The following is an 18,312-nucleotide window of genomic DNA, read 5'->3' on the forward strand; positions in this document are numbered from 1 at the left end:
ACTCTGCTTGATATCTGGCTGAGGACTTGCATCCTCAATGACAGGCAGGAGTGCCTGAAGCATCTTTCCGTCAAAAATACCAGTAATGTAGGTGCCATTGATGTTCCAATACATTCACTAAGGCCCATATTGACCACCCTAACCAGGGTCATAACCATCTAGTAAGCCCCCCACTTTACAGCAAGTGGCGGAGAGATTTTTTTGGGGTGTTTTCCAGGAGAACCACACACTTCAATTCAAGTGATGTTCCCACATATGTATGGACTGCGGCTTTCTATTGTGTATTGGACATTTGCAACTACCCTTTTTACTCATTGAAGGACTGATTCTCAATTTATGGATTTTTTGATAAAAAAAAATGTTTTATTATAATTTCTTGCTAACACTCACTATATGTGGAACCTTTATGAATTAATGCATACGATTTTTTTTAATTTGATTAATTTTTCACTGCATTGCATAGCACTTTATTTCATATGATTTATAGCGCTGCACATTTCTTTTCTAGATTAGGGACAGGCTAGCTGTAGCAAATCATGGACATAATGGAATAGATCAGCCGTGACACTACAAACTTCGGCCACAACAAGTGAGCCCATGAGTACAAGGTAAGGCAAAACAAACAGCACAGGGAATATAACTACACTACTAATCTAGTTAAAACAACAAAAACATTTGAAAAAGTGTACAATACCTTTAGGGCATTTCCAATTTAAAATCTGTTAATCATAGCACAGGACAATAAAGAGGAAAAAAAAAGTGGTAGACTTCAATTGGATAGCCAAAAATGTATACAAAGTGGTTTATGCATACATCTATGTTTAAATAGCACATTTTATTGTTGTGGTATAAAAACGTCAAAAAAAAGAAGAAAAAAAAAAAAAAAAAAGTAACCACTTGTCGCCTTGCCACAGTACATTTACTGAGGCAGGTGGCAGCTGCAGGCTCAGCAGCGTACCAGTATGTCGCTAAGCACATGCACCCTGGGGTGCACAGTGGCACCATCAGACGGGGCACAGCGGATCGTGGTGAGCGGTACTCGGTATTATGTAATCTCTATGATTAATCATAGATCACATGATTAGAATGTCAACGAAAGTCATAAATAGCTTCCATTCATGACTGTTTTGCTTACTGTTGTGATGCTGTGATTGGCCCAGGCACCATGTCATAGCTATGAGCCGATCACAGCACCCTGTACCTTGTGAATAGCTGTAGCTAATCACAGATCAAAAGCGGTCATGAAAGAAAGCCATTCATGACAGCTAAATCAATTACTTATAACAGTGATCATCACTCAATAAGCAATAATAGTGTTAAAAAAATATATATATATTATCTCCCAGACCACACCACCCCCCCCCCCCCCAACCCAAGAGTAGGACTTTGAATTACTCAGAAAACAGAATATTACAAAAATTTAAAGAAAGAAAAAGAAAACTTAGGGAATAAAAAAAAAGTTTTAAATAGATTTTTTTTTTCTTTTACATATTGTCAGCAGTTAGTGTTACCCCTTTCAATTGGGATGGTTTTCAGGAGCTTTAGCACTGGAAATGGCCTCTTCTAAACGCCAGAAAACTACCCCCCAATCATTCCAGTGTGACTTTTCACACTCGGGTGGTGCGCTTGCAGGACGTTCTGAAAAGTCCTGCAAGCAGCATCTTTGGGGCAGGTTGGGAGCTCTGTATTTAGCTCTCCCAAAATGCTCTGCCCATTGGAATAATTGGACAGCACTTTCAAAGTGCCTGAGACCCTTTTTTTTGGTGTTAAAAGCACCCGGCTAGCTGACAAAAAGCCTTTAGCGCTAAGGGCCAGCGCTTTCAGTGAGAAAGCACTCTAACCCTAATCACCGATGACGCTGTACTGTAACTGTGATAAAATAAAAAAAAATACAATTTTTTGGAAAATGAAAAAAATAAAAAGTAACAAAAAATACAACTTCAAAAAACTAACCATGTCTCTTACCAAATACCTTGAACTATCTACTTTCCAAAAAGGGGTAATCTGGGGGGCATTTGTACTGCCCTGGCATTTTAGGGTCTCAAGAAATGCAATAGGCCGTCAGTACATCAGAATTAATCAATTTTCAAATGTATGTATATACACATACATATACACACACACACTAGTTTGCAGACCCTATAACTTCCACACAAGCCAATTAATATACACTTATATACAGGATTTTGTTTTTTACCAAAGACATGTAGCAGAATACATTTTGGCCTAAATATATAAAGAAATTTGATTGGATAAGTTTTATAACAAAGTAAAAAATAATTTTTTTTCCCCAAATTTTCGGTCTTTGTATTTATACCGCAAAACTTATAAAAAAATAATTAAAAATAACAGTGGTGATCAGATACCACCAAAAGAAAGTTCTATTTGTGTGGAAAAAAAAGATAAAATTATCCTTTGTGTACAGTATTGCCTGACTGAGCAATTGCCAGGTAAAGTAGCACAGTGCTGAAAAGCAAACAAACAATGCCCTGGTCATGAAGGGGGTAAAACCTTCTGTAGGTCAAGTGGATAAACCAAGTGGGCTGCAAATCTGAAGCTGGGGAAAGGTTATAACAATAAAGAAATAAAATTAAGGAAAGTGAAATGCTAGTCTGATTGGCCAAGAGGAAAAAAAAGAGGGAAGTAAATGAACTGAACTAAAAAGTGACATGCATGATATATCCAAACTTACGTCCTGTGAAGAAGGGGTCTGATAAATGATTGCATGCTTTGTCATATTCATCTCTTTTACGTCTATCTTCCTAAAAGCGTCATATACTTTTCTGACCTTGAACACCTGGTTTCTTGGAGTTTTGTTCCCATTGTAGCCCATGTCATTTCCATTACTGGGAGAGGAGGGACCGAGGCGAAAAACATGGCAAAAAATCCGGACAATACGCAGCAGACTCTTCATCTGAGCTTCATAACTGCTAGAGAGGCTAGAGAAAGACGAGTGATGGTTTTACAATTTCAATAGGATCAAATATATCACAAATATGTTCACTGTATCATAAAACAGTACAAAACACCCTGAACAACAAAGACAAGTTGGGCTCACATGGAAACACATGGTCATAGAATACATCAGCCGCTCGATCACTACCTGTATTGTATGTGAACAATTGTACTGAATGACTAGGATCAACATCACAAGCAACTGAGTGGGTTGGAATTTCTATTTCTATCTTCCATTCATCTAAGCTGAAAAGCAGCAATAACAAAGACAGAAAGCTGCTTTTCATTACTAGCTTATAGGAGACCACCCAAAATAAAGGGTTTTTTTTTTCAGGTTAATGGATTTATTTGGGGTTCAGACTGCTCGGTTTAGTTGCCATAGAATATTACAGATGTAAGAAAAAGGTATCCATGAACATATGATAAATATACGCATTGCATAATCATTCACGCAATTTATTCAGTGATACAGTACCAACCTCCATCTCAAAGATGACACCAATGAAGCCCCAGAGAAATACAAGATAGTGGGTGATTAAAGGCCACCTAACTTTGTAAGCAGTCATTTTTTATGCTTAAAAAGGAGTTGCAAAGGTAAAAGTTTTTTTATCTTAATGCATTCTATGCATTAAGATAAAAAACCTTCTGTGTTTAACAGGCCCCCAGCACCCCCAACAAATACCCTGGGCCCCTTCTCTGTCCAGCAATGTCCACAATTCCCTTGGCTGTCCGGAACTCTCCTCCTGACTGCCTGGGGCACAGCTGTGGTGCCATTAGCTCCCATGGCTGTCAAAGTCAGTTGGGCAATCAGGGGAGAGAGGGGGCGGGGCCATTAGGCAGCTGCGTAGGGCTGCAGCTCAGCTCAGGTGCCCCCATAGCAAGCTGCTGGTTTATGGGGGCACTCGTCAGGAGGGAGGGGCCAGGAGCCACGAAGAGGGACCCGAGAAGAGGAGGATCCAGGCTGCTCTGTGCAAAACCAACTGCACAGGAGGAGGCAAGCATAACATATTTGTAATTTTTTTACTTTTTAAAGTGTGACTTTACAATCACTTTAAAGCAGGGAGTCTCAAACTAGCAATGTCCTACTAATTTTCCAAGCTTGTTGCGCACACACACACACAAACTCTAAAACTACTTTCACACTGGGGCGTTGGCGGTAAAGCGCTGCCATTTTAAGCGCATTTTTTCACCAACGGCCGAAAAAGGGTTAAATGCGCCCAGCGGTGCCACCCATTGATTTCAATGGGCAGGGGCGTTGTAGGAACGGTGTATACACCGCTCCTACAGCGCCTCAAAGATGCTGCTTGCAGGACTTTTATTGGCGTGCTGTAAGCGCACCGCACCAGTGTGAAAGCACTCAGGCTTTCACACTGGAGTGAGAGGAGAGGCTCTTCACAGGCGCAATAGCGCCTGTAATGCGCCTCAGTGTGAAAGCAGCCTAACTTGCATGCCATGTTCACAAATAAATAGCAGAGCATAACCACGGCAAAATTTGGAAAATGTTTCAAACAAAAAAAAAAAGTTATCGTGATAATTTTAATCTTTAATAGATAAAAGCAGCTTTTGATTAGCTTTGAAAAAATATAAAATATAAAGCAACTACTCAGGTAGTTGGGTAATAAGAGTCTGCAGAGAGCCACATCAAATGATTGCAGCTTCTGTTTCAGTGGCTAGGGCTTACTGCTCTAATACACAGGGCCAACATCAGAAATAAAAAAACTGCAAAGAGAGTGCCATAAGAGTAAAACAAAAAATAACTACATCCAAAATTCATTTAGATAAAAGAAATGTTGACTAGAAGAAATGTGGATTTTCTTGGTAGTGTTAAGGACATCACACACATATTAAATAAAAATCCCAAAATTTTATACCAAAATTCCAAGCTTTTTGAAATACAATTTATGGATTTTATATATGATTACATGTAAGTGATGTCCTTAACAGGACCAAGAAAACGATACATGAGAAATACCCAGGATGCTGCATTCAGCATTTTCCCCCTGCCAAAACTCTTATAGCAGGCGATAAAAATGTATGCCTTTTTTCTACGTAAACATGTACAGACCATCCCTTTTGTTTAATTTTTTTTTTTAATTTTTAATCTCAGTGACCAATGTGCATAAAAGCACTTCTAAGGCCCCTTGCACACAGGGTTGTCCAGTTGCAGTGCATCACTCCTAGCGTTTTAGTGCACCTAAGGACAGATGAAGCATCCAGCCATGCTGCAGGTAGCCTTTCAAAGTCTATAGAAGTGTGCAGCTGAATGAAGCTGAACGTTTTATTGAGTGACACCAGTGTTTAGGGCCTTGTACATTCAGGAACACAGGTATTTTGTGTGCTGGACCTTTGTCCCTGAATGCACAGGGCCCTAAACTCAGATACCACTCAGAACATCATTCAGTCCCATTTCAGCCGCAGTCTGTCAGACTTTGACGGGCTGGCTGCAGCAGGGCTGGACACAGCATTGTCACCTCCTGGGCATACCAACATGCCTGGAGGGACACACTTTAGCTGAACAGCACCATGTGCAAGGGGCCTCAGTCTACCAGTACCAAGCGAGAGTGCAAAATCTAAACCTTTACAGCAACACGGTCAATGAGAGGATCATGGTGGTGGCCACTGATGAACTCTCACTTGGGAATGCTAGTTCACTGGCTGCCATGTTGAGGCTTTGGCTTTATATACTATCGGAGTAGCTGACCTGTAATAAATATAGACATGAGGTACACTTTTCTGACACTCATTTAAAGTATGCTCTGTGATTCAAAAGATCTATGGTAACAACACACTTTCATTTTGTAACATCAGCATTGTAATGCCCCGTACACACGGTCGGACTTTGTTCGGACATTCCGACAACAAAATCCTAGGATTTTTTCCGATGGATGTTGGCTCAAACTTGTCTTGCATACACACGGCCACACAAAGTTGTCGGAAAATCCGATCCTTCTAAACGCGGTGACGTAGGTCGGGACTATAAACGGGGCAGTGGCCAATAGCTTTCATCTCTTTATTTATTCTGAGCATGCGTGGCACTTTGTCCGTCGGATTTGTGTACACACGATCGCAATTTCCGACAACGGATTTTGTTGTCGGAAAATTTTATATCCTGCTCTCAAACTTTGTGTGTCGGAAAATCCGATGGAAAATGTGTGATGGAGCCTACACACGGTCGAAATTTCTGACAACAAGGTCCTATCACACATTTTCCGTCGGAAAATACGGCCGTGTGTACGGGGCATAAGACTGCAATCACAAGTAAGTAGAGCATATTCCTGGTAATTTTCAAGCACTTTTTCAAGAGTTTTTTTATAGGCATTTTTCAGGCGTATAACAGGTGTTTTTGCATGTGTGTCAAGCTTCAGAAATTGGTTTCCTGGACTGGGAAAGGGGAGGAGAGCAGTTCTATAGGAGGAGAGGAATTTCTTCAAGCTTAAAAACTTCCATCGCATGCGTTTACCAGCATTTCCATCGAATTCTATGGAGCCAAAAATATCTGACTATGCTTGGAAAAGAAGCTCATGTAGTTTTACGAGTGCAGGGCCTAGAGGGACTGAGTGTACAAGTGAGATCAGGGACAATTAGAAAAATAGAATTCTGCATAGTTAAAGTGATTTAAAAAAAAACTTTTACAAACAAAATATGTTATACTTACATGCTCTGTGCAAGGGTTTTGCACAGAGCGGCCCTGATCCTCCTTTTTCTGGGGTCCCCCGAAAACGCTCCTGGCTCCTCCTCTTCATTGAGTGTGCCCACGGTGAGCCATTTTCCATGGGGGCACTCGTGTGGGCATGCTCCCAAGTCCTGCTGCTGCGTCCATTAACACAGAAAGCAGGACTCGGTCCTGCCCCCGTGTCACTAGATTTGATTGACAGCAGCGGGAGCCAATGGCTCTTGCTGCTATCAATCTATCCAATGAGGACCCGAGACAGGGGCTGGAGCTGCTGGGTTCGTCCTCAACTCTGGAACGATCAGGTTCAGGTAAGAAAAAAGGGGGGCTCTGGGGGCAGCTGCAGCACGGAAGATTTTTCACCTTAATGCATTAAGATGAAAAACCTTGAGTTTACAACTCCTTTAAGCATTGGGAACCAAGCAGAAAAACGCTAATTTTTTACAATCCAATATAAGCTTAAGTAATCATCTTTCATGTTGTGATTACTGCCCGTCTGTTGGTCATCTCTATCTACAACTTCCTGGCCTCCTGCATGCTTTGCAGCTTCTCCTCCTTCTCTGCCGTTTACTTTCAATTTCTAAGGACTACATATCCCATTGTACCTTGCTACCAAGTATCGATTCTTGCACTGACTCCACTTCTTAAAATGCCACCTCTCAGCACCTCTAATTCAGTAGACAGGATCTGTGAAATGTGTGACACAGCAGCACAGGGCAAAGTAAACACGTGTCACAGAAATCAAGACAGTACCTGCGGGGGGTTCTTCACAAAGTAAGTTTACAAACTTCAAGATTGTTTGTATTATTAGGAGTGGCTAGAAATAAAATAAAACTATTGAAATTTTTGATTTTACACTTTGACCATAAATACACTTTAAGTCAGACACAGCCAGGTGACTAGCATTTCAGAAAGACCAGCAATGGCATCCCTCACACTGCCTTTATGACAGAGTCGCTTTAAAATATTAGCAGCAAACAAAAGCACACTAACATACAAGGTACAGTAGGATGATCTATTTGTTCCTCCAGTTGCCAGTATAATTCACATCAACATTTGCACACACCCAGCGTCCAATAAAAACATTACCTTAGGAGTTTGTGGCCATTTGTAGTAGCAACCTCTGCAAGACTTGTAAGTACTTTATGGTACTGGCTTTCATTTTGCTGGGATAATAGTTCCAGGACTTGCCGTAACTACATAAAATATATACAAAATAGGAAATATAATAAGCTAAAAATACACTCGTTCATTTTAAGATGACAACTTTGATATTTAATAAAACACAAAAAGTGCTTGTTTCTGGAAATAAAACATGCATGCAAAACCCAATATCAAGCACACTAAAAGTATGAGAGCATAACCTTTGCTAATGACAATTTAAAAATTACAATAGAAAATAGGTTTAGAAAAACTTAAACAAACATACTGATTTAGGACCATTGTATAATCATGAAAAAAAAGATCAATAAACACATTACATTGTTTAACAAGGCACAACCCAAAACATAATAATTATTAGGGCTCAAACAACTAATCGATTAATCGACAACTTATCGATTATGAAATTAATCGATTACCATTTTCATAATCGATTAATCGGCCAGTAACATAATTGGGTTAAAAAAAAACAAACTAAAATTAGCCCTTTATAGTACAAAAAGAGCAAATAATCGCTACTGTAAACATTACTTTCACAGTTCTACAGTAAAAAAAAAAAAAAAAAAAAAAAAAAGAAAGAACCCCTTACAGTAGTGATTATCTGTTTTTCTTTGTACTATAAAGGGCTAATTTTATTTTTTTTAACCCCATTATGTTACTAAACGTCTTAGACTTGGTTCACATCTATGTGTTTTTTGGTGCTTTTTGCAGAAACGCACTACAGTCCATTTACATGGTTTCCTATGGGACACGTTCACATCTATGCTTTTTTCAGCTGCTGCGTATTTGGAAAGGGTCAGGGACTTTTTTTTAATGCAAAACGGTACTTTTTATGGTTCAATATACTTCAATGGAAAAGCTGCAGAAAAGCATGTAATTTTTTTGTTTTTTTAATTTTCCAAACAACAAATTGGCCAAAAATAAATGCAAAAACGCAAATTGCAGCACAATCACGTGCGCAAAAGTCAACACGCACAGCAAAAAGCACAGCAGAAACAGATCAAAAGCAAACTGCATAGGTGTGTACCGAGCCTTATGCTGGCCATACCGATCAATTTTTAGACAAAATATTCAGACGAGATTATTCGGACGAAAAATATTTGTACATTCGCTGAATGAAAGAATGTTGTTTGAAATTTTGACTTGGTTTTTAACATTTAACATGGTTTTTTAAAATGAATGTAATTTCTGAACGAAAACCACATACACTGTCTGAAAATTCCTTTGACCAAGAAGTTTGCTATTATTTCAAAATTTTCCCGTCGCTGTGGTTGAAAATGAACGTCGATTTGACCCCACTAACGATTAGAAAATCGAACGAACGTTCTTAAAATAACATTTTTTTTTTTTTTTTTTTTGTTTGTTAAATAAAAAAATTTGATCTCGGAGTCTGATATTTACCAGATTCACAGTTTAACCACTTCAGCCCCGGGAAGGATTTACCCCCTTCCTGACCAGAGCACTTTTTACAATTTGGCACTGCGTCGCTTTAACTGCTAATTGCGCGGTCATGCAATGCTGTACCCAAACGAAATTTGCGTCCTTTTCTTCCCACAAATAGAGCTTTCTTTTGATGGTATTTGATCACCTCTGCGGTTTTTATTTTTTGCGCTATAAAAACGGAAAAAGACTGAAAATTTTGAAAAAAAAAAATGATATTTTCTACTTTTTGTTATAAAAAAAAAATCCAATAAACTCAATTTTAGTCATACATTTAGGCCAAAATGTATTCGGCCACATGTCTTTGGTAAAAAAAATGTCAATAAGCGTATATTTATTGGTTTGCGCAAAAGTTATAGTGTCTACAAACTAGGGTACATTTTCTGGAATTTACACAGCTTTTAGTTTATGACTGCCTATCTCATTTCTTGAGGTGCTAAAATGGCAGGGCAGTACAAACCCCCCCCCCCCCCCCGAATGACCCCATTTTGGAAAGTAGACACCCCAAGGAAATTGCTGAGAGGCATGTTGAGCCCATTGAATATTCATTTTTGTTCCAAGTGATTGAATAATGACAACAAAAAAAAATTTACAAAAAGTTGTCACTAAATGATATATTGCTCACACAGGCCATGGGCATATGTGGAACTGCACCCCAAAATACATTCAGCTGATTCTCCTGAGTACGGGGATACCACACGTGTAAGACTTTTTGGGAGCCTAGCCGCGTACGGGGCCCCGAAAACCAATCACTGCCTTCAGGATTTCTAAGAGTGTAAATTTTTGATTTCACTCCTCACTACCTATCACAGTTTTGAAGGCCATAAAATGCCCAGATGGCACAAAACCCCCCCAAATGACCCCATTTTGGAAAGTAGACACCCCAAGCTATTTGCTGAGAGGCATGTTGAGTCCATGGAATATTTTATATTTTGACACAAGTTGCGGGAAAGTGCAATTTTTTTTTTTTTTTTGCACAAAGTTGTCACTAAATGATATATTGCTCACACAGGCCATGGGCATATGTGGAATTGCCCCCCAAAATACATTTAGCTGCTTCTCCTGAGTATGGGGATACCACATGTGTGGGACTTTTTGGGAGCCTAGCCGCGTACAGGACCCGAAAACCAATCACCGCCTTCAGGATTTCTAAGGGTGTAAATTTTTTATTTCACTCTTCACTGCCTATCACAGTTTCGGAGGCCATGGAATGCCCAGGTAGCACAACCCCCCCCCCCCCCCCAAATGACCTCATTTTGGAAAGTAGACACCCCAAGCTATTTTCTGAGAGGCATGGTGAGTATTTTGCAGCTCTCATTTGTTTTTGAAAATGAAGAAAGACAAGAGTCAATTTTTAAAACTTTGTGACAAAAAGTGAGGTCTGCAAAATACTCACCATGCCTCTCAGCAAATAGCTTGGGGTGTCTACTTTCCAAAATAGGGTCATTTGGGGGGGGTTTTGTGCCACCTGGGCATTCCATGGCCTCCGAAACTGTGATAGGCAGTGAAGAGTGAAATCAAAAATTTACGCCCTTAGAAATCCTGAAGGCAGTGCTTGGTTTTCGGGGTCCCGTACGCGGCTAGGCTCCCAAAAAGTCTCACACATGTGGTATCCCCATACTCAGGAGAAGCAACAGAATGTATTTTGGGGTGTAATTTCACATATTCCCATGGCATGTTTGAGCAATATATCATTTAGTGACAACTTTGTGCAAAAAAAAAAAAAAAAAAAATTGTCTTTTTCCCGCAACTTGTGTCACAATATAAAATATTCCATGGACTCGACATGCCTCTCAGCAAATAGCTTGGGGTGTCTACTTTCCAAAATAAGGGTCATTTGGGGGGGTTTTGAACTGTCCTGGCATTTTATGCACAACATTTAGAAGCTTATGTCACACATCACCCACTCTTCTAACCACTTGAAGACAAAGCCCTTTCTGACACTTTTTGTTTACGTTAAAAAATAATTTTTTTTTTGCAAGAAAATTACTTTGAACCCCTAAACATTATATATTTTTTTAAAGCAAATGCCCTACAGAATAAAATAGTGGGCGTTTCATTTTTTTTTTTACACAGTATTTGCGCAGCGATTTCTCAAACGCATTTTTTGGGGAAAAAACACACTTTTTTAAATTTTAATGCACTAAAACACACTATATTGCCCAAATGTTTGATGAAATAAAAAAGATGATCTTAGGCCGAGTACATGGATACCAAACATGACATGCTTTAAAATTGCACACAAACGTGCAGTGGCAACAAAATAAATACATTTTTAAAAGCCTTTAAAGGTTACCACTTTAGATTTACAGAGGAGGTCTACTGCTAAAATTACTGCCCTCGATCTGACCTTCGCTGTGATACCTCACATGCATGGTGCAATTGCTGTTTACATTTGACGCCAGACCGACGCTTGCGTTAGCCTTAGCGCGAGTGCAGGGGGGGACAGGGGTGCTTTTTTTTTTTTTTTTTTCTTTATTATTTTTTTGCTTTTTTATCTTGTTTTTAAACTGTTCCTTTCATTTTTTTTTTTTAATCATTTTTATTGTTATCTCAGGGAATGTAAATATCCCCTATGATAGCAATAGGTAGTGACAGGTACTCTTTTTTGAAAAAATTGGGGTCTATTAGACCCTAGATCTCTCCTCTGCCCTCAAAGCATCTGACCACACCAAGATCGGTGTGATAAAATGCTTTCCCAATTTCCCAATGGCGCTGTTTACAGCCGGCGAAATCTAAGTCATGAAATGCTCGTAGCTTCCGGTTTCTTAGGCCATAGAGATGTTTGGAGCCACTCTGGTCTCTGATCAGCTCTATGGTCAGCTGGCTGAATCACCGGTTGCATTCTCAGGTTCCCTGTTGAGACAGGAGAGCCAGAGAAAAACACGGAAGACGGTGGGGGGGGGGGGTGCATTCCCTCCCACTGCTTGTAAAAGCAGTCTAGAGGCTAATTAGTCGCTAGGATTGCTTTTACATGAAAGCTGACCGCTGGCTGAAAAGAATGATACCAAGATGATACCTAAACCTGCAGGCATCATTCTGGTATAACCACTCAAAGTCGTGAATGGCGTACCTGAAGACAAGAAAAAATGGTTAACAATAAAACACAGTAAACGGTAAAGTATAAAAAATTGCATACCTGAAAAGCAAACATGATAAAACATAACAACTATAAAACATTGCAGAATAGAATACAGTAAAAAAGAGCAGAACAATAGAGAGAGAATAGAGAGAGAGAGAGAACAATGAAACGACAACTATTTTTTTTTATTACATATATTTTTTTGTGTTTTTTTTTTTTTTACACTTTTTTTTGTAACTGTAACTTTTATAACTGTAACCGGTTCCAGGTTCGGGTCTCTCAAAATGCGGTGGCATCTTGGGAGACCCTGTGAAAGTGTGCCTAGTCTGTGCAATGCTGTACCCTGCGCTAATACTTAACTAGTGAATGGTAGCATTCAAAACATTCACCAATGCAAAGACCAGGATTGTCAGGACAGGAGGGACAATAATAGCAGGTGTCACGCATATATCCGCGCTTGCTGCAGACACGACATCTTTTTTGGGGGGGTTCGTTGGGTAGGGGTACTCGGGAGGACATAAAGAAAATGCCTCTCATGCAGTCGACTGCATTTGGTTGGGGATGTGAATAGGGGAAGTACGGGCGCTGCAGAAGTGGTGGGTTCCCAATTAGGATTGGCGAATGCAGCAGGAATGGCACTATGGGCACGACGGGCCTGTTTGTCTTCTTCTTGGTGGCAGCAGGACACTACTTGTGCTTGCCCCCTCACCAGCTTGAACTGCACTTATGGGACTCGCCAAGTCACCAAGTGTTACTGCAGTGCTGGTTTGACTTTTACAACCGGGGTGTACTAGGCCGCTGGTGCTTGCCAGTTCACCAAAAAAAACTGTTAGCAATCGCAGTGATCAGGCGTGACTCTGCGAACGCTGCAGTTATGCGTTTAGTGTTTTGTAAGTGACAGTGATCGATTGATACTGCACTTGGGTGGGCTGGGCCAGGCGGAGGGGCAAAACGCAGGTGCCAGCAGGTATCTGGGCTTATCCCGCTAACATTGCGTTTTTGGGAACCCTAAACTGCTGGGGACGCTAGTATAGATCTGATCGGATCAGATATTGATCCGATCAGATACTATACCACTAAGGGAGGTGTATGCTGCGTGCGTGGGTGTTAGCAGTACTGGCGCTAATCTGACGCTGCCTGGGGCGACGCACATCACCGCCGGGCGATCAGGGGGCTAAACCTTTATTCGGTAATAAACGGCGGGTGCCCTGACACTATAAAACATAAACAAACTAACCAGCATCACCCGTAACAGTTATATGGTGATCACTGATGAAAGGGTTAACTAGGGGGCAATCAAGGGGTTAAAACCTTTATCAGGTAGTATATGGGGGTCCCTGACGCTATAAAACGTTGCCCGCGAAACTATATATTTACTTCCCTAACTAGCGTCACCAGTGACACTAATACAGCGATCAGAAAAATGATCGCTTAGTGACACTGGCGACGGGGGGTGATCAAGGGGTTAAAACTTTATTAGAGGGGGTATCCTAGGCCTAAAGGGGGCTAATACTAACTGCCCTACCACACTAATTGTAACAAACTGACACCAATGCAGTTATCAGAAAAAAAAAACCTGCTTGGTGTCAGTGTGACCGGGGGGGGAGGGGGGGATGATCTGGGGTGTAATGTGTGCCTGGCATGTTCTACTGTGTGTGTGTGTTGGTGCACTCACATTGATGTCTTCTCTCCTCGGCGCCAGAACGGAAAATACCGAGCCAAGGAGAGATGACATCACTTCCTCTGCTGCTGTTTACTATACAGCAGCAGAGAAAAGATCCTATTGGCCGGGAGTGATCGCGAGGGGGGGGGGCACGAATGGATGGCCTCCCCCTCACCTCCGTTCACAGGGGGAGAAATGCCGACCGCCTCGGGCACCTGGGGGGGGGGTCCAAACGGACCCCCCGCCCACAGGAGGCAGATCATGTACAGGTACGTGATTCTGCCTGCCCATGCCATTCTGCCGACGTATATCGTCGTGAGGCGGTCGGCAAGTGGTTAATAGTATATACAGTATACATCTCCTCTAATAGTATATCTCTTCTGTCTGTTATTCTCAGAGTGGATTAGATATTTTGCTCCCTAACCATATAGTTGGTTATTTATATTTAACACTGCATAGAGATATACAAGAATAAATTGCCTTTTTTTAAAACTTTACATATTAACTAAATTATACACCACACTTTTTTTTAAGATTATTAACCGATTAATTGAAACAATAATCGGCCAACTAATCGATTATGGAAATAATCGTTAGTTGCAGCCCTAATAATTATGCACAAAAAGAAGCAAACTAAAGCAACAGGACTGCTGGAACATTATGACGGCAAAGTATTATTGCTCCCTGGTTGCTTGAGATTGCTGCAAACTAGTCAAATTTCAGCAGCAATGAAAAATTCCAACTCATAAATCCAGTTAGGGATAAGGATTGAACTGAAAGGAGGAGGTAAAAGAAAAATGCAATAAATATGCTAACAAGTAGTACCATATTCTCCCGAATATCTTCATTCTGAGTCAACTGTATTAATGTCTGGAACAGTCTGGGATGATGCTGTATAAGCACTTCACAAGTTTCACCATATCCACCCTTGGAGGAAAAAAAAAAAAGTGTTTGAGGCAGAAAAGAAACGGTTTTACTGTTAATAGTTGGCCCACGTTAACGCATACTACTGTTAAAACATTCAGATGGTAAATTATAAAGGCAGCCTCAGTGTAAATCAGATTTCATTCCACTGCAAAAAAACATTATGACTTAACTACAGATTAGGGACCTGCTTTCTTTTACTTCAAAATCAAATTCAAGGAATGATCAGGAAGCCACTTAGTATTTATACATGTGTGCTCCAAATGTATCATTGGTTACAACAATTTTTTACCTCTACAGGTGCACAATCATCTACTAAGTAGAGAAACAACGCTATACTAATATTAACCTCTAGAGGGGGATAGTAGAATCAGCAAGCTGCATTTCTGGCAAATACATGACAAACTGAGCCATAAACTCCTTAAATCTAGAGCGGGAATAAATTTAGCAATTCATTCATTACTAAGAAATGACTTAACTACCGCTCAAATGCCAGATCCAAAAACATATGACCAGAAAGTAAAATATCAGACTTTACTGACATGAAGGGAAACACACACACTATAATGCATAAAAGCATATAATATTTTAACTACGAAACCGTAAAATACATGCAACCAAACGGTCAATAAAAACATAATGTACTTGTTGCACAACTAATTATCCAACTGCAACCTATTTGCCAGTCTTTTTTGTTGATAATAAATTAACACATTGGCTAACTGCCTTATAGTAGACAGTATTGTGGAAATAAGTCCTCATGAATCAACACGTTTCCTTTTTCGGATTATTCAGGACGCACGAGAAAATTAGCAGTGATAAATGTGTGTGCGCGCTTAATAGGTATGCAGGACACACACAGTGTATGTATATATTAGAGATTATATACATCTATCGATAGATAGATCTCTTATTTTTAAGCTGCTACAACTCCTAGCAGCTAGTTTGAGCATTTTTTTTCTGCCCCTAGAAGCAAATAGTGTTAGTGTTATTCTATGCCTCCATGCAAACTAATTGTAAGCTTTTTCCAGCTTAAGCTGGATTTTCCGGAGTGATTCGCCAGCTGAAAAAAGTTGACAGCTCCTAAACGCTGTTTACCACTGTTAAAAAAAAAAAAAAATGCTGAAAACTGGTGTTTAAGCCAGTGGCTGGCTTCTTTAAGCAGTGTATAGCTGGTATAACAGACTCATCAGCGGGCTTCCCTGCTGACAGCTGAATGTAAACACAATTGCCGGCAATACACATGAAGAAAAGAAAAAAAAAAAAATAATAAAGCGTGGGGGGGGGGGTGTCTCTCCCAAATCCATACCAGGCCCTTTCGGTTCTGGTACAGAATTTAAGGGGAGCCCATTGCCAAAAAAAAGGAAGGAGTTCATGATCTCCTTTGGGGCGATTGTTGAGCATAGGGGGCGTGACAAGCGCAAACGCTCCAAAACAACAAAATACATGCTGGTATGCAAGTTCCGGCTATGTGAAGAGGGCCTGACAACTGAGTGTCTCCATCCACTCCCTCCTATGTAATTGCATAAAGATTGCCATACACTATGCAATCTGATTGTACAATCGCTGTACAATTTTCTTTAGATTTACTAGAACTATGGAATAGGACACACCTGACCAATCCATTCAATTTGTATCAAATCAGACATGGCTTTGCACTACATAGTTGATGGGAGATCTAAAAGGTGCTTGTACAATCAGATTGTAAAGTGTATGGTCACCTTAAGGGAAGAAGTAGGTGGTGGTATAGTAATGAGGGAGGTGTGGTCTAGGCTGGTAATACATGCCCTATTACACCCTTTTCTGTGATGCAAAAAGAGGACGATGGGAGATAACCTACAGGAAGTGATGCAAGAAGAAAACATGAGATTTCAAACCTTTGGTGGACGAGGTATGTGAGATAATAACATAGGGATAGCTGGGGCAGAAATGATATTACAAAAGGATTCTATTTATTATAAAAAGTTTAATACTGTCTGAAAAGGTGAAGCTTTAAAGCATGTTCTCTTTAGGTAGTCAAATCAGTACAGGTAATAACAGACAGCTGGAGTATTTCTATTTAAAAAAATGCATGGTTCACACATCTTTTAGAACTATAGAAGTCATAAGACATACCTGCACACACAGATCCAATGGTGTAACACCGTTTCTATCTGGCAGGTACTTAGCACCACGTAGTAGAAGTATCTGTGCTGTATCTCTTTGTCCGTGACTGAGGAAAACAAAAGAAATTATTTGCACTACAAGCTGTAGGCTTGATAGCATATTAATTGTAATACAAACAAAAACACATCAAATCTCACTTGCTCAATCTCTCATTGCGTTTCCTTTTGGCTACAAGCTATTGCTGCTGAAGAAATTAATTTCAAGTAATCTTATCTCCCACAAAAACACATTTACTGTCATTTCCCTTCAGAGGTACAAAATGTAATATAAAAGAAAGACAATAAATGAATATCCTCTTAGAAAATAGAACAAAGCACTAAAGGTCTTACCCACAGTGCTGAGACAGGCAAAGTCTACAGTGCTGTCATTGTACATTTCATTATTTTAATAGGAAGACTAGCTTGATAACTTTTATACTTATTAAGATGGTAATGTGTATAGTAGACTTTAATACCGCAAAGTCATTCTGTAGCTGGGCTACAATGTAACAAATGAAATAATGAGTCTAACATGGGAAGGTTCCCCCAGGGGGAGCTTTAAAACAGCTATTCAGAAAGTAATTGTATAAAAATATTTTATTGGAGACATGTGAGGTCAATAGCATGTTGCCGTATCAAACAGTATAATCTGGTTAGGGGATAACAAAAACATTTCACATTTACAGAAAGCAAACACAAAGTTACAGCATCACATATCATTGGTCTGTTATGATGATGCATTGACGCGTTTCGACCCATATGGTCGTCTTCAGGTGGTAGGTTTGCTCTAAAGAGATATAATTTAGTATGTCAAAAGAAGGATATATTCCAAAATGTATTTAATTACATATATACAAGGTATAGTTACCACTGAAATGCGAAAAGAGAGATCTCCTGACCAGAAATTTAAAGACTCTTTATAGCAAACCAACTTCCTGAAGAAGACCATATGGGTCGAAACACATCGGGGCATTGTCACAACAGACCAATGATATGTCATGCCGTAACTTTGTGTTTGCTTTCTGTAAATGTGAAAATGTTTTTGTTATCCCCTAACCAGATTATACTGTTTGATACGGCAACATGCTATTGACTCCACATGTCTCCAATAAAATATTTTTATACAATTCCTTTCTGAATTGCTATTTTAAAGCCCCCCCGAGGGAACCTTCCCATGTTACACAAATTGTATTGGGGTGGGCAGCTGTTGTACCTCTCTTGTATGCGTCTTTCGTCTTGCTGAAAGGAGTTTTTTCTGTACAGAAAAAAGGCC

At 39.9% G+C, this 18,312-nt stretch overlaps 1 protein-coding gene across 3 annotated transcripts in view; it reads right to left on the bottom strand.

The window, feature by feature from the left end:
- The window catches only part of HACE1 (HECT domain and ankyrin repeat containing E3 ubiquitin protein ligase 1), a 160,367-nt gene that overhangs the window by 100,468 nt on the left and 41,587 nt on the right, over positions 1–18,312 (bottom strand). For 2 of the 3 annotated variants that reach the window (XM_073627002.1, XM_073627004.1), the window contains 4 exons: positions 17,011–17,107; positions 14,797–14,898; positions 7,715–7,821; positions 2,693–2,939 (listed from right to left, as the gene is read on the bottom strand). In XM_073627002.1, coding sequence (XP_073483103.1) covers positions 2,693–2,939; positions 7,715–7,821; positions 14,797–14,898; positions 17,011–17,107 — 553 coding nt within the window. The remainder of the gene's footprint in view (positions 1–2,692; positions 2,940–7,714; positions 7,822–14,796; positions 14,899–17,010; positions 17,108–18,312) is intronic. The other variant, XM_073627003.1, reaches the window with a different exon arrangement.

Source organism: Aquarana catesbeiana, linkage group LG04 (assembly GCF_042186555.1).
Source record: "Aquarana catesbeiana isolate 2022-GZ linkage group LG04, ASM4218655v1, whole genome shotgun sequence".
Lineage (NCBI taxonomy): Eukaryota > Metazoa > Chordata > Amphibia > Anura > Ranidae > Aquarana > Aquarana catesbeiana.